General features: G+C 46.7%; 2 protein-coding genes and 1 non-coding gene across 9 annotated transcripts in view; 2 read left to right on the forward strand and 1 right to left on the reverse strand.

The window, feature by feature from the left end:
- SMARCA4 (SWI/SNF related, matrix associated, actin dependent regulator of chromatin, subfamily a, member 4) overlaps nt 1–1,944 on the reverse strand; it is a 92,037-nt gene extending 90,093 nt beyond the window's left edge. For 6 of the 7 annotated variants that reach the window (XM_040240673.1, XM_040240672.1, XM_040240671.1 and 3 more), the window contains exon 1: nt 1,654–1,877. The gene's annotated coding sequence lies outside the window, so the exon portion shown is untranslated. Of the gene's footprint in view, nt 1–1,653 lie in introns of all 7 variants that reach the window. The other variant, XM_040240667.1, reaches the window with a different exon arrangement.
- On the forward strand, nt 1,335–19,353 carry LOC120864573 (WW domain-binding protein 11-like). Its single transcript, XM_040241627.1, has 4 exons — nt 1,335–1,566; nt 1,616–1,780; nt 8,232–8,356; nt 19,132–19,353. Exons 1-4 carry the CDS (start codon nt 1,335–1,337, stop codon nt 19,351–19,353), a joined length of 744 nt encoding a protein of 247 aa, XP_040097561.1.
- Nucleotides 7,757–7,829, forward strand: TRNAG-CCC. Its single transcript has one exon. It is a non-coding gene; the product is annotated as a tRNA-Gly (tRNA).
- Nucleotides 19,354–24,794: the final 5,441 nt, after the last annotated feature.

Here is a 24,794-nt window from a genome sequence, read left to right on the forward strand (position 1 = left end):
GCTTTAGAAAAAAATTAAAAAAGAAAGCAAAACAGCACCAGCAACTAATATTTATTGTCTGCAACTCGCCCTCAAGTCCTGGGCCAAGCACTTCACACACAGGGCTACTCAATCCTCAAGAGTACCCTCCTCCTTCATCCACAAATGTTCGCTAAGGGCCTACTACACACTGGGCCAGGGTACACTAAGAGATTACACAGACACAGCTCTGATGGCCCTTGGAGAAGAGATGTGTAATTACAAACTGGAGTAACTCCTAACAGAAGAAAGGATCAAGATGACCATGTGCAAAAGCAGCAGAGGGGAGCAATGACTGGTCCCAAGTGGTCCAACACAACCTGGGGGTCCTCCCTAACCCTGAGTAAAAGCCCCCTCTTCCATGCAGCTACCCTGATCTCTGGTTCCCACCACTCGCACCAATCCGCTGTGCTCCTCACACATGACAGGCCTCCAGTTGTTCCCACATTTACCACCTGTTCCCCTACAAGACTGAACAGGCTGCTCTGGGCACCCAACCTCCAACTACCAAACACCCAGCTGGGGCTCAACAAGTATGTGTTGAATCAGAATGGAAGAGATTGGACTGAACAACAACAATAGTGCTTCCCTCTTGACAGGAACCATTTTACAGGCTTTCACCAGTTCCATTTGTGCCATTATTCTCATTTCATATATGAGGACACTGAGAAGTTCCGAAAGATTAAGCTATTTGCCTCCTGTCACACGGCGAAGTGGCCAGCAACAGCCAGGAGTCAAACTTGAATCAGGCCTGTCATTTAAAAGTGAAAACTTGTTTCAAATTCTTAGGAAGTGGCTCTCACTGCTTATTCCCTACTTTCCCCAATGATTCACTAGGGGGGAAAAATACCAAGACTAGTGTCTTCAAGACCTTCACAAAATACCTTCTCCTGAAAGATTCGCGTTTTAAATAAAAACCTTAATCTGGAAAATCGATTGGCAGAAAGGGGTAAGGATGCAAAACTAAAACAATGCTTTTAACGGCAAACAGTTCTCTCCGTCCTTCCCCACTGCTGCCGACCCCCGGCTTCAGGGCAAAGGTTCTCAAGTCACTACTTGCAAGGGGTTAGCAGAGTTATTTACCTTTCCTTGAAAATCTAAAACGACGTGACTTTTTAAAAAATAAAGATTCAGGTCGGCTAACCCAGGGGGGCTGCTAATGTTCGTGTCCGGGCGACGCTGGACACACCTGGGGTTTTTCCTATTGAGCTCCGACTGCAGGTTCGCCAAAAGGCAACATTCGAGTCGGACCCGTTAGAACGTAACCAGAAAAGCCCGGACACCTGGCTATTGTTGCAGCCCCGGCGGACACCGGGATGTGGGCCCCTGGACCGCCGACTGGGCGACGCGCTTTGTCCAGCGACCCCGGCGAGAGCGCGCGCGGGGGGCGCGCGGCCTCCACGCGGCCCGGGCCCCCACCCCGCCGTCCCGCGGATACTGTAGTCGCCGAGGCCTCGCTGCCTGTGGCCTTCCCCGCGCGCGCGGTGCCGGCCAGGCTTCTTGACCCTCGGGCGCCGCCGTACCCCGGCCCCGCTCCGGGCGCCGGCGGCCCCCTCCCCCCTCGGCGCCCCGGCTCCATTCAAACCGTCCTCCCAAGCCCCGCGCCGCGCTCCCCCCGCGACCCGCGTTCCTTACCGGGAGTCGCCGGCGCCGTCGCCTTCCCGGCGCCGCCCCCGCCCCTCCACGCGGGGCCGGGGGCAGAATGGGCGTCTCGCTTCTCCTCACGAAACAAAGAAGCAGCCGCCGCAGCCGCCGAGCGAGGGTAAGCCTCGCGCGCGCGCCCGCCTGCCTCAGCCGCCCCCCCACGCTGCCCGCGCCCCCGCTGCGCGCGCACTCGCCACCTCCCCTCCCCCCACCACGAACTCCCTCTCTCGCTTCCGCTGCTGGCCCGTCCTCGTGCGCGTGCCCGCCCGCCCTTCCGCTCCTAGCGCGCGTGCGCGTCTAGCCGGGGTTGTCTGGGAGAGGTGGGTGGGGCCAGAGAGAGCTAGAGCGCCCGACGCGCCTCCCCATTCTGTGGGGGACGGTCATGCGCCTGCGCGCGGTGGTCTCCGTCCCCGCACGCCGCGCGTCCCAAAGCCGCCGAGCATGCGCAGAGCAGGCGGCACTGCGGCGGTGGTGGAGGTGGCAGCGGGAGGTTGGGGGATGGGACGAGTGTTGGAGAGGTCTGCGGGGAAAGCGTGGCCGAGGGCCCCTGAGACTCAGAAGTGAGGCTTCCAAGGTCGTGCATGAAGGCAGGAGGTGGACAGGCTGGGCCGGGGATGAGCGGAGCCGGCCCCTGGGCCAAGTGCAGGTCGATGTTCGTTCGGATGATGGCGGTGCCCGTTCGGCAAAGCCTGTTAGGCAAAAACCGTGGCTATCTTTTCCGCAAAACTTACCTAGGGCTATTAGTTTAGCAGATATCTATTGACCTGCCCCACACTGAGGTGCTGTAGTACCAAAGAGAAATCTCAGCCTCTGTAGCGCTCATGGTTTAGTGGGAGAGGCAGGCGCGAGCAAGAAAACTTAAGTAAAATACACTATGTTGAAATGGACACGTGAAGGGTCGGGGAAGTTTTAAATGGGGCAGCTAGGGAAAGCCTCGCCGCGAAGACATTTGAGTCAAGACATAAAAGCAGTGAGAGAGAGAGCTTTGTTCCAAGTGTGAAGGCCCAGAGACTGTAGGAGGCTTCATCTCTTAAATTTTGAGAGTATCTCTTGAGTCTGTATTCGTTGTTTCTAGCCCCACAACTGGACAAACGGTTCCCAGGGCCAAGTCCCAGAGCCTGTGACTCCCTACCCCTGCTTCTCTCAGGCCTTCTCTTCCTCATTTTTCAGGTCTCAGCTGACTCATCACCTCCCCTAGCCTTGCCTTCTCTTTGATCACCACCTCCTTTTCCTTCCTTTCACATTTCTTGGGTAACCCCTTTAATATCTGTCTCCCTAACCTCAGTTTAAATGGCACAGTGTTGTCAATTTTAGTCCCTAGTGAATACCCAATATCTAGTGTGGGGCCACCCTCTGGCATACACTAGACACCTTAAAAATATTTTTTTTAATTGAAAATATATTAGCTTCTATGGAGTGTGTATCATCAGCTCTTTGGGCCTTTCCAAGCCCAAGGTGAGGCCCTTAGAGCATAAAGCAGCAGCTGATATCTTGGCTGAAGCCAAAAAGACCTGCATTGAAAACCTGACTCTCCTTAGTACCTGGGGATGCCAGGCAAGTTTACAGAAGTTTACACTTCTGTTTCTTCACCTGTAAAGTGAAAACAGTGACACCACTCATCTCCACAGGGTTGGTTATGAGGAATCCATGAAAACAGGCCATGGAGAAGCTCTCGATGATTTAGGTTGTGACATTGGATAATGGACAGGAAATGGGCAAATGAGGTCTGGACTTCGACCTGTCTCATTCATTCAAGCAATATTTCTAAAGTGTCTTCAACATCTTAAACGCTGAGCAGGAGACTTCCCTGGTGATCAAGTGGTTAAGAATCCACCTTGCACAAAAGATAATACAATATTGTAAAGCAATTATCCTTCAATTAAAAATAAATTTAAAAAAAGAAAAAAAAGAATCTGCCTTGCGATGCAGGGGACATAGGCAGGTTTGATCCCTGGTTGGGCAAATAAGATCCCACATACTGCAGAGCAAACAAGCCCAAGAGCCACAACTAGAGATTCCATGCCCTGCAACAAAAGATCTTGCATGCTGCAACTAAGACCTGACCCGGCCAAAATACCCAAAAACGCTGAGCTGGTCTTAGTCGTGCGGTGATGCACTGAGCAGGCAGGGTTCTGGCCCTTGGAGCAGACAGTCCATGAGTTCAGCTAACGATCTCCCACACCAATCACACTAGTAATACTTGACAGGAAAATCTAAGTGCATTGGAAGAAAAGCCCCGGGTTTGGTGAGATCATAATATGGGGTCTTCCTGGGATTGAGAAGTCAGGTCAAACTCTCCATATGCCAAGACCCAAAGGAGGAGTGCACTCAGCAGAGGAAACAGGATGTGCAGAGACCCTGAAGAAGGAAAGGAGCGTGGGAACAGAGGACAGCTCTTGTGGCTCTGGGGGGAGGTCTGCAGTAGCCAGGGAGGGCAGGGCTTTGTTGGCAATTCTTAATATTCTTCAAACCTGGCACATTCCCCAGGGCCTTTGCACATGTGCATCTGACCCCTGCATAGCTGTGTCTCCCAGAGAATCTCTGTAATGTTACAGATGCAACCTCCTACATCCCCAGGTGATTTCTCTCCATTGCACTCACCCTGCACGCTGGAACATAAGCTCTGTCTTCAGCACCTAGCACAGTGCCTAGTGACTGGTGCATGGAGAAGAGGCTGAAGGAGCACTCTCCAGTGGCCCACGCTGCCTGTCACACAAAATCAGAGTTTATGGGATGCTTATTGAGGCCTCAGTATTACACCTGTGGCATCTCAAATGCCACTAGGGAGATGCCTAGCGTGAAGTCAGAGCTTTAGGCTGCACCCCTCATCTCCTGTGTCCAGGTCTCGGTCAGTCTCCCCATATGCTGCCTATTACAATGATAGCTGCCCCTCCCGCCTTCCCCAGTGGGCAGGACAGGGCCAGATAGGGGCATGAGGAAGCTGTGCTGCGCAGGGATGCAAAGAGGGGTGTAGCAGTTCAGAGGGTTGCAGCATCACTCCCCACACGGCAAAAATACAATCCCCAGCTGGTCTTAGCAGTCGCAGAGTCTGCATTCACATCTACACCCTCTGGTATCTGTGGCTCTATTAGGTAGGAGCTTCCCACGTGGCTCAGAGGATGTGTCAGAGTTCTCTAGAGACACAGAATCAATAGGATGGTGGATATACATATACATTCACATATGCTCAGCCACTCAGTCATGTCTGACTCTGCAACCCCATGGACTGTAGCTCACCAGGCTCCTCTGTGCATGGGATTCTCCAGGCAAAAATACTGGAGTGGGTTGTCATTTCCTTCTCCAGGGGATCTTCCCGACCCAGGAATCAAACCTGCATCTCCTGCACTGGCAGGTGAGTTCTTTACCACTTGACCCACCAGGGAAATCCCAGACACACACACACACACACACACACACACACACACACACACATACACACACACATACATACATACATCCTATTGATTCTGTTGCACTGGAGAAATGAAGGATATATACATATGGAGAGAAAGAGAACATACACATATATTTTATATAGACAAATGAGAAAGGTATTTATTTTAAGGAACTGGCTCACATGACTGTTGTTGTTGATCAGTCGCTCAGTCATGTCTGACTCCTTGTGACCCCATGGAATGCAGCACAGCAGGCTTCCCTGTCCTTCACTGTCTAACAGAGTTTGCACAAACTCATGTCCATTGAGTCGATGATGCCTTCCAACCATCTCAGTCTCTGCCGCCCCCTTCTCATTTGACTTTCAATCTTTCCCAGCATCCAGGGCTTGTAGGATCTGACAAGCCTGAAGTTTGATCTGTAGGGCAGGCCAACGGCTAGGAATTCAGGGAAGAGAGGATGCTGCAGGGTTGAGCTTGAGTCCCATAGGGCAGCAGGCTGGAAACTCGGGCAAGGTTTCTGTGCCACAGTCTTGAGACCTTCCTCTCTGGAAATCCTGTTTTTGCCTTATATATGATTGGATGAGGCCCATCCACACGATGGAGGGTCCACGGTTTGACTCAACATCGTGACTCCGATTTAAACATGAATCACATTTTGATAAAAGTCTCCACAGCAACATAGAAACTGGTGTTTAACCAAATGGCTGGGTGCCACGACCCAGCCAAACAGATACACAAGATGAACTGTTACAGAGAAAATGGACTAATCTCTTTTGACTCAACATCAAGGTCTTGAAATAAAATGGTCACCACATCCAGTGGGTGAAAATGTGAAATGCATACTCTTCAGTTGCCACAGTAAAGTGAATGCTGCTGTTGTTCATTGCTCAGTCATGTCTGACTGCAGCGTCATGGGCTGCAACACACCAGGCTTCCCTGTCCTTGACTATCCCCCAGAGTTTGCTAAGATTCATGTTGAGTCGGTGATGCTATCTAACTGTCTCATCCTCTGTCGCCCCCTTCTTTTCCTGCCCTCAATCTTTCCCAGCATCAAGGTCTTTTCCAATGAGTTCTGTTGTTTGCATCAGGTGGCCAAAGTATTGAAACTTCAGCTTCAGCATCAGTCCTTCCAATGACTATCCAGGGTTGACTCCCTTTAGGAAATACTTTTTTTAGTATCTCTTCAGGCTAATTTATTAACCAAACATAGGTTTATTCCTCAAACATGACCTACTGCTCTGAAAAATGGGCATCACAAGAAAACTGTTTCCCTAAATCAAGCAATGAGATGTGCTGTGCAGAAAACAAGACGCCATCCTTCCACATTATAAACCCAGGGCAATAGATTTCTTTTAGCTGGAAGCCCAAGTTTTAAATCAGCTCAGCAGATGATCAAGAATATCGTGTTACACTTGCAGCAAGCTATGTCACTTTCTGCAACTACAGGTGGAAACTACCCACATTTTTCATAGTTTTATAGGTGTTTTCTAGGTATGTCTTATTTGGGGGGCTTCCCTGGTGGCTCAGTGGTAAACGATCTGCCCCTAATGTAGGAGACGCAGGTTTGATCCCTGGGTCAGTTAGGAAGATCCTTTGGAGAAGGAAATGGCAACCCACTCCAGCATTCATGCTGGAGAATTCCATGGACAGAGGAGCCTGGTGGGCTACTGTCCATGGGGTCGCAAAGAATCAGACATAACGGAGCAACTTAGGGACTAAATAACAAATGAAGCAAAGCTGCAGATCACTTGCATTTTCTCAGATGTGTTGAAACTTCTATCCAGAGGAGGAAAGGAGAAGCTTAGGATAACATTTACAAGGAAAATTGGCTCCATCCATACATAGTCACAGATGTAGAAAACACACTTACGATTACCAAGCGGGAAAGGGGAGGGAAAGGATAAATTAGGAGATTGGAATTGACATATCCCCAGTACTATAAGATAGGTAACTAATAAGAGCCTACAGGAAATTCTGTAATACTCTATACTCATACTCTATAATGACCTATATGGGAAAAGAATTTAAAAAGAGTGGATCTATGTATATGTATAATTAAAACTTCATTATACACCTGAAACTAACACAACATTGTAAATCAATTATAATCCAATGAAAGTTAATTTTTAAAAAGATTCTTGTGTAATGGCTTGGGTAGAAATTGTTATGCAGTGAACTGAGTGAAAGAAATTACTTTGTTGTTGCTTGAAAAATGTAAAGAAAAAAAAAAAAAGACCTCCATGGCCTGCCATATTTGTTTGGGTTGTTTGGTCTCTCCTGCTCTTGTGTGAGTGTGTGTGTAATTGCACTCTCTGTGGCCTTCCTGGGTATTTACCCTGCAGAGTCAACAGGAGCCGCTGTGAGATCTGGTCAGTGCGCTCAGTAATTGCAGCTTCCCCTCCTTCCCAGTGCAATCAGTAAGAGGGGACAGCCTAACTCTAATGGCATCACCCTCCGTCAGCATCTGGAGAAACAATGCACCATATTCTACAGTCTGCAGAACTCTCCGCCCTCAGCTTTATGCCGCGAACTGTGTATCACATCCACTTATTTACCTTCGTCTGACTCCTGGTACTTCTGCAAATCTGGGCAAATGAACAGATGAGCAAGTTGAAGAAGATACATCTTGTAATATTTTGGATCCCTTCTCTGTGGTAATCATACCTTAGGTGCTGGAAGAAAGTTTGAAGGAGGGGACTTCCCTGGTGGTCCAGTGGTTAGGACTCTGAGCTCCCAATGCAGGAGGCCCAGGTTCGATCCCTGGTCAGAGAACTGGATCCCACATGCTGCAACTAAGACCTGGTGCAGCCAAATAAATTTTAAAAAACAAAAGGAAAGCAGTCTTGTCTTCTGGGAGCTACAGTCTTGCTGGAGGTGTTTGTGTGTGCATGCATGCTCAGTCGTATCTGACTCTTTGTGACCCTATGGGACTGTAGCTCCCCACGCTCCTCTGTCAGTGGAATCTTTCAGGCAAAAATACTGGACTAGGCTGCCATTTCCTTCTCTAGAACATCTTCCTGACCCAGAGATTGAACCCAAGTCTCTTGCATCTCCTGCATCGGCAGGCAGTTTCTTCACCACTGGGCCAGCTGGGAAGGAGTTCAATGTAAGTGGTTTTTGTTTAGGAGACAATTCAATAAAAGTGATTTAACCCATTGCTTAATTTATTTTCAGGTACTGTGCAACTCCTCTGCCCCCATGGAGGTTTCTGTTCTAAAGAAACAGACAAAGAAACATTAACCTGTGTGGTGAATCGCCAAGAGGAGATTAGTTCAAAACACAAGCCTGGAGAATTTTCTGTAAGTTCTGAGACCCTATCTGGTGGAGCTCTAGAAATTTTTTTCATAGAACATGTCCAGGGGGCTTCAGTGGTTAAGCATCTGCCTGCCAGTGCAGGGCACACAGATTCAATCCCTGGTCTGGGACAATCCCACATGCCTCAGGACAACTAAGCCTGTGCACTCTAGAGCCCATGAGCCACAACAAGAGAAGCCACTGCAATGAGAAGCCCGTGCACCGCAACTAGAGAAAACCTGCACGCAGCAACAAAGCCCTCACCCAGTCAAAGATAAATAAATTAAAAAGTGCCCAAGGAATGAAAATTCCCTAGTGGTCCAGTGGTTAGGATGCCACGCTTTCATTGCTGAGGGAACAATCCCTAGTCAGGGAACTACGATTTTGCAAGTCTTTCAGTGCAGCCAAAAAAAGAAAGTGCCCCGGGTGAGCCTTGCCATCTGTTCAGTTCAGTTCAGTTCAGTTGCTCAGTCATGTCCGACTCTTTGCAACCCCATGAATTGCAGCACGACAGGCCTCCCTGTCTATCACCATCTCCCAGAGTTCACTCAGACTCACGTCCATCGAGTCCGTGATGCCATCCAGCCATCTCATCCTCGGTCATCCCCTTCTCGTGCCCCCAATCCCTCCCAGCATCAGAGTCTTTTCCAATGAGTCAACTCTTCTCATGAGGTGGCCAAAGTACTGGAGCTTCAGCTTTAGCATCATTCCTTCCAAAGAAATCCCAGGGCTGATCTCCTTCAGAATGGACTGGTTGGATCTCCTTGCAGTCCAAGGGACTCTCAAGAGTCTTCTCCAACACCACAGTTCAAAATCATCAATTCTTCGGCACTCAGCCTTCTTCACAGTCCAACTCTCACATCCATACATGACCACTGGAAAAACCATAGCCTTGACTAGACAGACCTTAGTCGGCAAAGTAATGTCTCTGCTTTTGAATATACTATCTAGGTTGGTCATAACTTTTCTTCCAAGGAGTAAGCGTCTTTTAATTTCATGGCTGCAGTCACCATCTGCAGTGATTTTGGATCCCCAAAAAATAAAGTCTGACACTGTTTCTACTGTTTCCCCATCTATTTCCCATGAAGTGATGGGACTGGATGCCATGATCTTCGTTTTCTGAATGTTGAGCTTTGAGCCAACTTTTTCACTCTCCTCTTTCACTTTCATCAAGAGGCTTTTTAGTTCCTCTTCACTTTCTGCCATAAGGGTGGTGTCATCTGCATATCTGAGGTTATTGATATTTCTCCCGGCAATCTTGAGTCCAGCTTGTGTTTTGTCCAGTCCAGCGTTTCTCATGATGTACTCTGCATAGAAGTTAAATAAGCAGGGTGACAATATACAGCCTTGACGGACTCCTTTTCCTATTTGGAACCAGTCTGTTGTTCCATGTCCAGTTCTAACTTGCTTCCTGATCTGCATACAGATTTCTCAAGAGGCAGGTTAGGTGGTTTGGTATTCCCATCTCTTTCAGAATTTTCCACTGTTTATTGTGATCCACGCAGTCAAAGGCTTTGGCATAGTCAATAAAGCAGAAATAGATGTTTTTCTGGAACTGTCTTGCTTTTTCCATGATCCAGCGGATGTTGGCAATTTGATCTCAGGTTTCTCTGCCTTTTCTAAAACCAGCTTGAACATCGGAGAGTTCACAGTTCACGTATCGCTGAAGCCTGGCTTGGAGAATTTTGAGCATTACCTTACTAGCATGTGAGATGAGTGCAATTGTGTGGTAGTTTGAGCATTCTTTGGCATTGCCTTTCTTTGGGATTGGAATGAAAACTGACCTTTTCCAGTCCTGTGGCCACTGCTGAGTTTTCCAAACTTGCTGGCATATTGAGTGCAGCACTTTCACAGCATCATCTTTCAGGATTTGAAACAGCTCAACTGGAATTCCATCACCTCCACTAGCTTTGTTCGTAGTGATGCTTTCTAAGGCCCACTTGACTTCACTTTCCAAGATGTCTGGCTCTAGATTAGTGATCACATCATCATGATTATCTGGGTCGTGAAGATCTTTTTTGTACAGTTCTTCCATGTATTCTTGCCACCTCTTCTTAATATAGGTCCATACCATTTCTGTCCTTTATCAAGCCCATCTTTGCATGAAATGTTCCCTTGGTATGTCTAACTTTCTTGAAGAGATCTCTAGTCTTTCCCATTCTGTTGTTTTCCTCTATTTCTTTGCATTGATTGCTGAAAAAGGCTTTCTTATCTCTTCTTGCTATTCTTTGGAACTCTGCATTCAGGTGCTTATATCTTTCCTTTTTTCCTTTGCTTTTCGCCTCTCTTCTTTTCACAGCTATTTGTAAGGCCTCCCCAGACAGCCATTTTGCTTTTTTGCATTTCTTTTCCATGGGGATGGTCTTACGGTCTGTGAACAGGTGACGGAGCAATCATTTCAGTGGCAAGTATCCACAGACTCAGATACTTATCCCACCTGCCTACCAATAGGAAAGGCAAGGGTGAGTCTGATGAGTAATTTACAACTAGTGTAGCCACGTGATTAATTCAACGTGACCATATTTTTAAACTGTAGATGTAAACGTGTACTAGAGGACACACTACTAGTGTGTCTATCAGGATCTTCTTAAGGGCCTATGAACAGGCAGGGGGCCCCTACCCACAGAGCATCTGCTCAGCAGACCTGGGGCAGGGCCTGAGAACTGGCATTGCAAGCATGTCCCCTGCATTGGAAGGTGGATTCTTAACCACTGGACGACCAGGGAAGTCCACACCTGCTTATTTTAAATAAACCCTCCATGGCCCTGGCTTTGTGAAGTAGCAGGCCCACAAGGCTCTGCCCTCTCCTGCCCACCCCAGTCCCCACTGCAAATCTTCCTCTACCTGCTTGGGAATGCAGCCCTGCACACCTAATGCAGGTCCCCTTTAGTCCCGTTCTAGTCTCTAAGAGCAGGAGGAGAAGGGGGCGACGGAGGATGAGATGGTCGGATAACATCATCAACTCAATGAACATGAGTTTGAGCAAACTCCGGGAGACAGTGAGCAGGGAATCCTGTTGTGCTGCAGTCCATGGGGTCGCACAGGGTCAGACACAACTGAGTGACTGAACAACAACCCCAGCTTGAACGCCATCTCTCTGCCTCCCTCCCTGGCATCTTACAGGAGGACTTGGCTTAGATTTAGCTTCATCTCCACCCCAGACTGGTTAGACACCCTTCCTCTGCTGGGAAAAATAAGAGACACAGGAGAGAATCCTTTTTCAACGGTGTTAAAACGATGAGCTTAGCAAGCCAAGCCACCGTTGAAGGACCAGAAATTAATATGAGCAACAACAGCTAACACTCGCATAGCATTTCCTGGGCGCCAGCTGCTATTCTAAGCCGGGAATCTGTAAATTTAAATGTAGGGGGAATGCACGTTGGTACCACCACCTTGGAAGACTGTTTGGCAATTTCCTACAAAACCAAACATATCCTTGGACTTGCCTGGAGCACAAGGGGTTATGAATCCTCCTGCCAATGCAGGGTACACGGGATCGATCCCTGGTCCAGGAAGAGTCTACACACTGCGGAGCAACTAAGCCTGAGTGCCCCAACTACTGAAGCCTGCAAACCCTAGAGCCTGTGCTCCTCAACAGAAGCCGCCACAATGAGAGGCCCGCACACCACAATTAGAGAGTAGCCCCCACCTGCTGTAACTAGAAAATGCCCATGCAGCAACAAAGACCCAGCACAGCCAAAAATAAAATAAGTAAATAAAAGGAAAAGCTAAATATACTCTTATCATCTCACAATCCTGCTCCAAGGTATTTACCCAAATGTATTAAAAACTTAGGTCCACACAGAAACCTGCACACAAGTGTTTCTAGCTGCTTTATTCATAATTGCCAAAATTCAGAGGCAGCCAAGATGCCCCTCAATAAATGAATGGATAAACAAACCATGATAAATCCAGACAATGGAATGTCAGCACTACAGAGAAATAAGATCAAACCAGGCAGCCTACTTCCCACTTCCCACAACCATACTTCCACTGCAGGGGGCATGGTTTCGATCCCTAGTCTGGAAACTAAGATTCTGCATACCTCGCAGCATGGCCAAAAAAGTAGGGGGAAAACAAAGACATGGAGGAACCTTAATTGCGTATTTCTGAGTGAAAGAAGCCAGTCTGTAATGGCTATATACCGTGTGATTCTAATTCTACGACAATTCTGGAAGAGGCAAAACCAGAGAATGTAAAAGAAGACCCTTCCCCTGGGGTTGGGGGTGAGAGAGAGGTAATGAAACCATTCTATATGATACAGTCAGTGATGGATACATGTCATTTGCCCAAACCCATAAAATGTGCAACGCAGGGTTTTCCCTAATATAAACTGTGGGTGATGGTGATGTGTCAAGGCAGGTATAGCAATTGCAGCAAATGTACCGCTCTGGTGGGGGCTGTTGACAGCGGGGGAGGCTGTGCATGTGAGGGGGGCAGGGGCTATGAGGAACTTGTACTGTTCTTTCTGTACTTTCTGCTCAGTTTAGCTGTGAACCTAAAACTGCCCTAAAAATTAAAGCCTATTTTAAAAAACGGAATATGCAGCAATACGCGTGAACCCTACTGTGAACCATGGACTTCAGCCAGTAGTAATGTATCCATGTTGATTCCATTGTAACCAACGTCAGTTGTAGCAAGTGTTTCACATTAATGCAAGATGTTAATAATAAGGGAAGCTGGAAACTATGGGATAGAGGGTTGATGGGGAGAGCAGATATATGGGAACTGTATGCTATTTGCTCAATTTTTTGTCAACCTAAAACTGCTCTAAAAAATAAAGTCTGGGGACTTCCCTGGTGGTCCAGTGGTTGAGAATCCCCCTTGCAGTGCAGGGGATGTGAGTTCGATCCCTGGTGTGTGCGCCCCAGCTACTGAGCCTGCGCGCCACAACTGGAGAGTCAAGGCACCACAGTGAAGGATCCCACGTGACATAGCCAAATAAATCTTTGAAAACTAAACTCTGTTCATCTAAAACCTATACATCCGGGTGGGAGGGGGGTTCAGGTTTGGGAATGCATGTACACCCGTGGTGGATTCATGTCAATGTATGGCAAAACCAATACAGAATTGTAAAGTAAAATAATAAATAAATAAATTTTAAAAAATAAAAAAATAAAAATAAAACCCATACATCCATATCCATATATGTACATGACCCTCGCTGCATCTCCTACCATTGCCCCCACGTTACAGTGGGAACTGAGGCAGGGAAAAGGTTAATAATCTACCCAAGGTCAACACTGTCCTTACAGGCTGGCTTGGTCACAGCCAGGTAGATGGACTCTGGTAGTCATGCCCTTAACCACTGCTGCCAGTGATGGGAGCAAAAGCAAAAGCAGGCTAGCGGTGGGGCAGGAGTCAGCTGCCTGCAGGTGACACACGGAGCCAGAGGGAAGGGGAACCCTAGAGGCCAGCATCACCTGTGCTCAGTGGTCTGTGACGGAGCAAGCTTGGGTTGGTTTATTTAGAAGATCTCATCTCACCTCTGTAGTCCAGGTTCCCCAGAGAAACAGAGCCAACAGGCTGTGTTACACGGATGGAAAGAGATTTGATGTGGACTGAATTGTGTTCCCCAAAATCCACATGGTGAAGCTGTTACTCCTACTGTGACTATATTTGGAGGAGGGCCTAGAAGAAAGTGATTAAGGTTAAATGAGGTTATGAGGGTGGGGCTCTGATATGACAGAATTAGTCTGCTTGTAAGAGCGGACACCAGACAACAATCTTATTCTTTCTGTCTGTCTCAGGTGGCTCAGTGGTAAAGAATCTACCTGCCACTTCAGAAGATGCAAGAGACAGAGGTTCAATTCCTGGGTCAGGAAGATTCCCCTGGAGAAGGAAATAGCAACCCATTCCAGTATTCTTGCCTGGAGAATTCCATGGACAGAGGAGCCTGGTGGGCTACAGTCCACGGAGTCGCAATGAGTTGGACACAACTTAGCAGCTGAACATGCACACACACAAGAAAAGACACCAGGGAACAATCTTATTCTCTGTCTCGCTCCTCTCCCTCCATCTCCATCTCTAAGTCTGCCATGTGAGCATACAGCAAGAAGGTGGCCATCTACAAGCTAGGAGGGGAGCCCTCTCTAGAAACTGAATTTGCTGGCACCTTGATCTTGGGATGTCTCAGCATCTAAAACTGTGAAAAAAAATGTTTTCTGTTTTTGAGGCCACCTAGTTTATGATATGTTGGTACGGCAGCCTGAGTAGACTAATACAAGATCGGCTCAGGTGATCAAGGAGAAGGAGCATGCACGCTCAGTCATGTCTGACTCTTTTGCAACCCCATGGACTGTAACCCACTATTCTCCTCTGTCCATGGGATTTCCCAGGCAAGAGAGATTGGAGTGGGTTGCCATTTCTTCCTCCAGGGGATCTTCCTGACCCAGGATGGAAACCTACCTCTCCTGCAATGACAGGCAGATTCTTAACCACTGAGCCACCGGGGAAGCCCAGATGATTAAGGAAACTGGCAAATCCAGCATCTGCAAGATGGGTCATCAGTCTGGAGACCCAGAAAGAGTTGATGCTGCAGTTGCACCCCCAAGGCAATCTGCCAGCAGAATTCCCTTTTGCTTGGGGGAGTTAGTCTTTTGTTGTAGTCATACCTTCAACTGATTATGCGAGACCCACCTGCATTATGAAGGGCAGTCTGCTTTGCTCAGAGTCTATTGATTTAAATGTGACTCTCATCCAAAAACACCCTCCCAGGAACATCCAGGATAGCGTTTGACCACATGACTGGGCACCACAGCCCAGTCAAGTTGACACATAACATTAGCCATCAGTCACCAAAACAGACTAGAAACAGGTGAACACCAGGACATACACTTGCTCCTTGGAAGAAAAGCTATGACCAACCTAGACAGCGTATTAAAAGGCAGAGACATTATAAAGCCGGCCTAGGTGTGACAGAACCAGGTGGCCCTCTCACCTGGCCCCCCTCCATCTGCCTCCTCTTTGCCTCTCCCACGCCATCTTCTTGCTTTCTTCCACTGACCTCATTCTGCAGTGCAAATTATGCCAGGGCGTGGCATCCGCCAGACTGTGGTAGAACAGGTTGTCCAACACTGAACTGGAGAGACAAAGCCCATCTCTGCTCTGCCCAGTCCGGGCCTCCTCCAACATGACCTGCGCATCAGCAGCTGTCAGCAGGGGCCCCCTGGGAAAGGCATGGCGGGGTGGGGCATCAGCCGAGCTGCTTCTCCTTGGGAAGGGCTTCACTATCTTGGGTTCCTCTGGATTTTCTCCCTGGGACTTCTCACTAGGTCCTTTCTATTTTGTACTGGAGTATAGCCAATCAACAGTGTTGTGGTAGTTTCAGGGTGGGTTTCAGCAGAGGGACTCAGCCGTGCATGTACATGCATCCATTCTCTCCCAGCCTCGTTCCCACCCAGGCTACCACAGAACTCAGAGCAGAGCTGTGTGCTGTACAGTAGGTTCTTGTCGGTTTTCCATTTTGAATATAGCACTGTGTACATGTCCATCCCTAATTATCCCTTCCCCCCATTCTTTGCCCTGCCCCCCACAACTATAAGTTCATTCTCTTAAGTCTGTGAGTCTCTTTCTGTAAATAAGCTCATTTGCGTCACTTCTCTTTAGACTCCATGTATAAGGCGTGCCATGGATACTTTCCTCTGACTTACTTCACTCAGTAGGACAAACTCTAGGTCCATCTGTATTGCTCCAAATGGCATTGTTTGCCATCCAGTCATCTCACCCTCTGTTGCCCCCTTCTGCTCCTGCCCACAATCTTTCCCAGCATTAGGGTCTCTTCCAATGAGTTGGTTCTTCTCATCAGGTGGCCAAAGTATTGGAGCTTCAGCTCCAGCATCAGTCTTTCCAATGAATATTCAGGACTGATTTCCTTTAAGGTTGACTGGTTTGATCTCCTTGCTATTCAAGGGACTCTCAAAGAGTCTTCTCCAGCACCACAACTAGGGCAAGGTAAAAACAGCATTTCTTAAATGGCATTGATGAGCCTATTTGCAAGGCAGGAATAGACATGCAGACATAGAGGCTGCAGACTTATGGGCACAGCAGGGGAAGGAGAGGCGGGGACGAATTAAGAGAGTAGTATTGAAACACATACATTACCATGTGTGAAACAGATAGCTAGTGAGAAGTTGCTCTGTGGGCACAGGGAGCTCAACTGGGTGCTCTGTGACAACCTAGAGAAGTGGAGTGGGGTAGGGGGAAGATTCAGGAGGAAGGGGATATATGTATACTTATGGCTGATTCATGTTGCTGTATGGCGGAAGCCAACACAACATTGTAAAGCAAAATTATCCTCCATGTTTTTGTTGTTTGTTTGTTTGGTTTTTTTTTTTTTAAAGAGCATTTATTTCAACCAGAGCCTCTGGAATCTACTTAGGCTAGAAGGATTAGCCTCAGTTGCTACACTGACCTCAGCTGAAGTCCCGACAGTGGCCCACAAGACCCTGTACCCTCAACTCCACCAGTCCCCACCACTCATGCTCTCCAGGCTCACCGGCTCCTTACCATCTCTCCAGCCTGCTGGGCACGGTCCTGCCACAGGGTCTTTGCACCTGCTGTCTGTCTGCCTGGAACAATCTCTCTTCAGAAATCCTTGTTCTTCCCTCAGTTCCTGTATTGTCTTTTTTAATTTTTATTTTTAGCTGCTGTGTGCTGCACGATGGGTCTTAGTTCCCCAGGGACTGAACCTTCACCCCCTGCAGTGGAAGCAGGGCATCTTAACCACTGGACTGCCAGGGAAGTCCCTCCCTCAATTCCGTTAGACTTTTACTCCAGTCTCAGCATCTCCGATCACCTTTTTGGGCATTTCAGCCCCTCTGTCAGCACTTGGCTCTCCCAGCCCCACTTCTCAGTAGCACTTACCACTTTCTAACACTCTCTCTGATTTCCTTATTTACTGTGTCAGTAGTATATTTAGGGACTTCCCTGGTGGTACAGTGACTGAGACTCCACAGTCCCAATGCAGGGGGACTGGGTTCGATCCCTTGTCGGGAAACTATATACCACATGCTGCAACAAAGATCCAGTGCAGCCAAATAGATAATTTTTTTTAATAAATAAAAAAAATTTTAATAGTATATTAACTATGCCAACTGTCGTCTCCTCTGTCCTTTGTGCTCCCCCGCCCCTCCCACTATCATTTGAGCTCCATGAGAGCAAGGGCCTTTGAACTGTTCATTGACTTGTCCTGTGTGTCTGTAATATTAATAGTTGCTGGTGTATAGTAGGTGCTTAGCAAACCTTAAATAAATTAATTCATCTGAGCTACCAATGGGCTTCCCAGGCGGCTCAGTGGTGAAGAATCTCCCTGCCAATGGAGGACCTACATGTTCAATCCCTGGGTCGGGAAGATCCCCTGGAGGAGGAAATGGCACCCACTCCAGTATCCTTGCCTGGAGGATCCCCTGGACAGAGGAGCCTGGTGGGCTACAGTCCATGGGTTTTGCACGAGCCATAGATAAGACCTTTTGCTTTAGAATTTGAAAGGTGTTTCCTGAATAAGAAGAAAGACCAAAATATGAACGATTTTTAATTATTTTTAAGGTAGTACTTTACATTTTAAAAACAGTAGTAGGGATTTCCCTGGCAGTCCAGTGGTTAGAACTTCACACTTTCATGTTCAGGTTCAATCCCTGGTCCGGGCACAAGGATCCCACAAGCCACACAATGTGGCACACACACACCAAAAAAGGGCAAAGTTACATTGAAACACAATAATAACAGCCTTGTTTGTCCATCCACAGCAGCTCCACCCTTCCAGGTGTTCAAGCCAAGCATCTCAGTGTCTTCCTCACCACCTCACTTTCTCTCACCCTCATATCCTGCTCATCTGGGATTGCTCATTAGTTCTACACTCAAATTGTGTTCTGTGATATTGTGACCAATAGTAAGAGCAATATATTTGGTCTTCATCCCCATTGCTGCCACAGAGCTCCTAAAACCCTCAGCACTTCCTAGACGGTAAAAACAATAAAGATGTCTTGACAGTGGTAACAAGTGCCTTTCTACACACCTGAGTTTATGTTAATGAGGACTTTTGGAAAGTACCCGAGCATGGGAGCTGGTTGTCATGGGGAAGCAAGCCTGTGATGAGAAAGTTGGAACTTTTGGTGCCTAACCCCCCCACCAGCCTCCAGGGAAGGGAGAAGCACTGGAGTTTGAATCCATCACCATCTACCAGTGATTTCTTCCATCCTGCATATGTGATGCTAAGTCACCTCAGTCATGTCCGACTCTGTGCCACGCCATAGCCGGCAGCCCACCAGGCTCCCCCGTCCCTGGGATTCTCCAGGCAAGAACACTGGAGTGGGTTGTCATTTCCTTCTCCAATGCATGAAAGTGAAAGATGAAAGTGAAGTGTCTCAGTCGTGTCCGACTCAGCGACCCCATGGACTGCAGCCCACCAGGCTCCTCCGCCTATGGGATTTTCCAGGCAAGAGTACTGGAGTGGGGTGCCATTGCCTTCTCTGTCTCCTTGCTTAGTGCTCTACAAATAAATGCTGTATTCACCTTCTCCACAAGCTGGGGTCAGTAGATTCACTTTGTTGCATGTCAGGCATTGGACCCAGTTCAGTTTGGTAGTAAGTTCAGCATGGCAAGTTCTCAGCTGATCCAAGCACCGTCTGCCATGTCTGTCTCTCCTGTAGTCTGGGGATGATTTGTGACTTTCCCTCTCTCCAGGTTTTCTTCGAAGCTGGCCTGCTGGTTCTTCATGCAGAGACTGCCATCCATCTAAGCTGCTCTACTGCAGAGGTCACTTCTCTTTTAACTCTTCTAGGTTAAAAACCTCACAGAAGAGATGGCTGGCCTGGATGAAGTCGTAGCTAAGCTGACCAAGGAGAAGAAGGCCCTCCAGGAGGCCCATCAGCAGACCCTGGATGACCAGCCAAGTTCCACCACAGGTTCCAGGCTGGTTCTAACAATGGCGGCATTGCTTCAGCCTTTCCAGAAGATGTCATGGAATGTGAAGTCAAGTGGGCGTGAGGAAGCATCGCAATGAACAAAACTAGAGGAGGTGATGGAATTCCAGTTGAGCTATTTCAAATCCTAAAAGATGGTTGGATGGCATCACCAACTCAATGGACTTGAGTTTGAGTAAACTCCCGGAGTTGGTGATGGACAGACAGGCCTGGCATGCTGCAGTCCATGGGGTCGCAAAGAGTCAGACACGAATGAGCAACTGTACTGAACTTCATATGTGGTGAAACCTCCATAAAAACCCAAAAGGATGTGGTTCCAAGAGCTTCCAGATTGCCACATCCCCAACTCAGAAGCTCCTGTGTTCAGGAGCTTGCCTTGTTCATCTGTTCATCCAACTGTTGATTCAGATCCTTTCATAACCTTTGTAGTAAGCCAGTAATCTAGGAAGTAACATATTCCTCTGAGTTCTGTGAGCCGCTCTAGAAAAATAATTGAACCCAAAGAGGGGTCGTGGGTACCTCTGATTTACAGCCAGTCGGTCAGAAGCACAGAGGACAGCCTGAACTTGCAATTGGTCTCTAAGGGACTGGGAGGCAGTCTGTTGGCCAGAGACCTTGACCTGTGGGTCTGATGCTGCCCCCAGGTGGCCAGTGGGGAGCAATGTGGATGTTCTCAAAACACACGGTTGTGCATTTGACCTGCCCTCAGTCCCGCTCCCCCCAGGGACTAGTACAGAGGCGTAATTCTGTTTCACCCCCATCAAAGCAGTGCCAGGGCTGGGGCAATTTCCCGGTGGCATCTGTCAAAAGCTATAAAAACATCAAGGAAATTCCCTGGTAGTTCAGTGTCTAAGACTTCTGAGCTCCCAATGGAGGGGTCCCAAGTTCAATCCCTGGCCAGGGAGCTAGATCCCACATGCCTCAGGAGTTCCCGTGCCACAGCTAAAGATCCTGCATCTCGGGAATTCCCTGGCAGTTCAGTGGTTAAGAATCCACCTTGCAATGCAGGGGACTTGAGTTCAATCCCAAGACTCTCCGCTTCCACTGCAGAGGGGACAGATTCAATCCCTAGGGAATTATGATCCCACATGCCACGGAGTAACTAAGCCCACGGGCCACAACTGCAGAGTCTGTGCACTAAGACTCTAAGCTAAGACCTGATAGCCAAATAAATGTTAAAAATGAAAAATACTTTATATTAAAAAAAAAATCCTGCATGCTGCAACAAAGATCCTGTGTGCCACAACTAAGACCCAGTGTAGTCAAATAAATAAATATTTTTTAAAAAGACATCTCGGGCAAGAGATGGCAGAAAGGGCGAGCAACAGACCGAAGGGAATATGGAATAAAAATGGCCCACTAGGAAAAAAATCCATCAAACACCAAAGAAGACAGTAATGAAGAAATTAAGATAAACAACAATAAAAATAGGTCATATAGAAAAACATGGCAAATATTTCTCCAGCATTGACAGTGGCAGTGACACTGGAGAGTCGACATCGAGAAGTTTCTGATGTCCTCAGGGACTCATTTATGCTCCAGACACACCCGTCCGCAGTATTCAGAGATTATTGCCAACCTAGAAGGCACACTCAGGTGTCAGTGTTCAGGGTTTTTCGGGGGTTTCATTAGGTAGGAATCACTGATTGAATCCTTACATGATCGGATCATTGCCCAAGTGGCTCAGTCTCCTGTCCCCGTCCCCACCTACCCTCCTTGGAAGTCAGGCTAATATCCTGTGACTCCAGGCCTAACTATCTAACTATGTGTTTGGTCTTTCTGGCTCGAACAGCACCCACCCTGAGTCATTGAGTTAGCACAAACAATCCAGGGCTCCACTATGAGTCACTAAGTTAGCATAAACTATCAAGTGTGTTCTGTTTAACATCAAAAATAAACTTGCAATGAATTAAAGACCTGAATATAAGGCCAGATACTATAAAACTCCTAAGAGGAAAACCTAGGCAGAACATTCTGACATAAATCTCAGCAATATTTTTTTGGATCCATCTCCCAGATGAATGGAAATAAAAACAAAAATGAACAAATGGGACCTAGTTAAACTTAAAAGCTTTTGCACAGCAAAGGAAACCATAAACAAAATGAAAAGACAGTCTACAGCATGGGAGAAAATATTTGCAAATGATACTACTAGCAAGGGATTAATTTCCAAAATAAACGAATAGTTCATGCAGCTCTACATCAAAAAAGCAACTCAGTCAAAACGTGGGCAGACGATCTAAATGGATGTTTCTCCAAAGAAGACAGACGGATGGCCAACAGGCACATGAAAAGATGTTCAATATCACTAATTATTTAGAGGAATGCAAATCAAAACTATAACGAGATATTACCTCACGTGTCAGAATGGCCATCGTCAAAAATTCTACAAATAATAAATGCTGGAGTGGATGCGGAGAAAAATGAAACCTCCTGGTGGGAGGAATGGTGGGAATGTAGGTTGGTTACAGCCACTATGGAGAACAGTATGGATGTTCCTTAAAAAAATTTAAAAAAATAGAGTTCCTATGTAATCCTGCAATCCTGGGCATATATCCAGAGCAAACTAATTCAAAAAGATAACTGCACCCCACTGTTCATAGCAGCACTGTTCACAATAGCCAAGACATGGAAGCAACCTAAATGTCCATCAAAAGATGAATAAATAAACATGGTGTATATATATATACAAAGGAATACTACTCAGTCACTAGAAAAATGAAATAATACCATTTGAAGCAACATAGATGGTCCTGGATATTATCATATTAAGTGAACTAAGACAAAGACAAATATCTGATATCACTTATTGTGGAATCTTAAAAAATGATACAGATGAACTTATTTACATAAAAGAAACAGACTCATAGGTATAGAAAACAAATGTAAAATTGTTAATGTTATTCAGTCGCTAAGTCATGTCTGATTCTTTGCAGCCCCATAGACTCAGCACGCCAGGCTTCCCTGTCCTTCACTATCTCCTGGAGTTTGCTCAAATTCATGTCCATTGAGTCGGTGATGCTATCTAACCATCTCATCCTCTGCCAGCCCCCTTCTCATTTTGCCCTTAATCTTTCCCAGCATCAGGATATTTTCCAGTGAGTCGACTCTTCCCATCAGGTGGCCAAAGTATTGGAGATTCAGCTTCAGCATCCATCCTTCCAGCGAATTTTCAGGGTTAATTTCCTTTAGGATTGACTGGTTTGATCTCCTTGCAGTCCAAGAGACTCTCAAGAGTCTTCTCCAGCACCATAGTTTGAAAGCATCAATTTTTTGGCACTCAGCTTCTTTATGGTCCAACTCTCACATCCACACATGACTGCTGAAAAAACCATAGCTTTGACCAGACAGACCTTTGTTGGCAAAGTGATGTCTCTGTTTTTCAATATGCTTTCTAGGTTTGTCATAGCTTTCCTTCCAAGAAGCAAGTGTCTTTTAATTTCATGGCTGCAGTCACTGTCCACAGCTATTTGGAAGCCCAGGAAAATAAAATTTGTCACTGCTTCCACTTTTTCCCCTTCTACTTGCCATGAAGTGATGGGACTGGATGCCATAATCTTAGTTTTTTTTTTTAAGGTTGAATTTCAAGCCAACTTTTTCACCCTCCTCTTTCACTTTCATCAAGAGGCTTTTTAATTCCTCTTTACTTTCTGCCATTAGAGTGGTATAATTTGTATATCTGAGGTTGTTGATACTTCTCCAAGCAATCTTGGTTCCAGCTTGTGATTCATCTCGCCCAACATTTCACATGATGTACTCTGCATATAAGTTAAATAGCAGGGTGACAATATACAGCCTTGTTGTACTCCTTTCCCAATTTTGAACCAGCCCATTGTTCCATATCTTGTTTTAACCGTTGCTTCTTGACCTGCACACAGATTTCTCAGGAGGCAGGTAAGGTGGTTTGGTATTCCCATGTCTTTAAGAATTTTCCACAGTTCGTTGTGAGCCACACTGACAAAGGCTTTCAAATAGTAAAGCAAAAGTAGATGTTTTTCTGGAATTCCCTTGTTTTCTCTATGATCCAAGGAATGTAGGCAATTTGACCTCTGGTTCTTCTGCTTTTTCTAAATTATACATCTGGAAATTCTCAGTTCAAGTACTACTGAAGCCTAACTTGAAGAATTTTGATTATTACCTTGCTAGCATGTGAAATAAGCACAATTGTAGGGTAGTCTGAACATTCTTTGGCATTGTCCTTCTTTGAGAATGAAATGAAAACTGACCTTTTCCAGTCCTGTGGCCCCTGCTGAGTTTTCCAAATTTGTTGGCATTTTGAGTGCAGCACTTTAACAGCATCATCTTTTAGGATTTTATATAATTGTGAATAAATCTAAATGCATGTTGAGGGAACTTCCCTGGTGATCCAGTGCACTTCCACTCCAGGGGCGCGGGTTTGGTCCCTGGTTGGAGAACTAAGATCCCACATGCCATGCTGCACAGCCAAATGGTCAAAAAAACAATTAAAAAACAATAATAAACTAAAAAGAAGATTTTTTAAAGAAAAGTTTAAAAATAAAAAAGAATGACAAGAAAATAATATAAAAATTTTAAAGTAAAGATTAAAAAAGGAAAAAACAATAATAAAGTAAATGTTGAATTTTTTGAAACACTAGTAATAATGCAATGTATTTCTGAAGTTGAAAATTAAAAGTCTAGAACTTTTTTTTTAATTAGTATGGTGGCTGGAGTTGAGCAGATATCTCCTCAGTATAGAAGACCGACCAGGTAGGTCCCTGATATCTGTGTGTCAGGCTGGGGACGTGACGTGAGAAAGCTGAATGAACAAACCCCTCTGCAACCTCCCCTCTGCAGCACGTGCTCTGAAGGCAGGGTGTATAGCAAGGAGCTAGAAACTGGGAAGGTGTCCTTGGCTAGAAAGATGCTACAGGTGACGCCCAAAAAAGGAGCTGGCCTTAAGGCAAAGAGTGGGGTCAGTGGGGACTGGAGAGACAGAGCCAGTGTGTGAGCACAGCTGGCTTCTGCATAAATAAGATTTTGAGCTTCCAGGGGATCGTGTTTCAGAAGTGGTTTTACAGCTGCCATCCGGCCTCCCTAACAGCTGAACCTGTGTGTCCAGGTGCACTGGGCCCAGTCCAAGTGTGTGAAAGCCTGCTAGTCTTTTTTTTTTTTTTGGCTGCATCATGGGAATCTTAGTTCCCTGAACAGAGGTTGAACCCACACCCACTGCAGTGGAAGCATAGAGTCTTAACCCCTGGACCACCAGGGAAGTCCATATTTTTGTTTTTTGTGTTTTTTTAAAATATTCATTTATTTATCTTACTTGACTGCATTGGGTCTTAGTTGCATCATGTGGGATCTTTAGTTGTGGCACAGGGACTCCCTAGTTGTGGCGTGTGGGCTCTGGAGCCTGTGGGCGCAGGAGTCACAACATGTGGGACCTTAGTTCCAAACCAGGGAGGGAACTCAGGCCCCCTGCAGTGGAGGTGCAGAGCCTTACCCTCTGGACCACTGGGGAAGTCCCAATTTTTTAAAGAATATTGTTTGAATTTATTTGTAG

Source organism: Oryx dammah, unplaced genomic scaffold, assembly GCF_014754425.2.
Source record: "Oryx dammah isolate SB20612 unplaced genomic scaffold, SCBI_Odam_1.1 HiC_scaffold_5, whole genome shotgun sequence".
Lineage (NCBI taxonomy): Eukaryota > Metazoa > Chordata > Mammalia > Artiodactyla > Bovidae > Oryx > Oryx dammah.

What these genes read in the sequence shown, in the direction of transcription:
- LOC120864573 (XM_040241627.1), top strand. Translation starts at nt 1,335, where the DNA reads ATGTGGGCCCCTGGACCGCCGACTGGGCGACGCGCTTTGTCCAGCGAC. An exon ending in GCCGCAGCCGCCGAGCGAGG is followed by an intron (nt 1,781 to 8,231) that starts GTAAGCCTCGCG and finishes ATTTATTTTCAG; the next exon opens with GTACTGTGCAACTCCTCTGC. An exon ending in ACAAGCCTGGAGAATTTTCT is followed by an intron (nt 8,357 to 19,131) that starts GTAAGTTCTGAG and finishes TAACTCTTCTAG; the next exon opens with GTTAAAAACCTCACAGAAGA.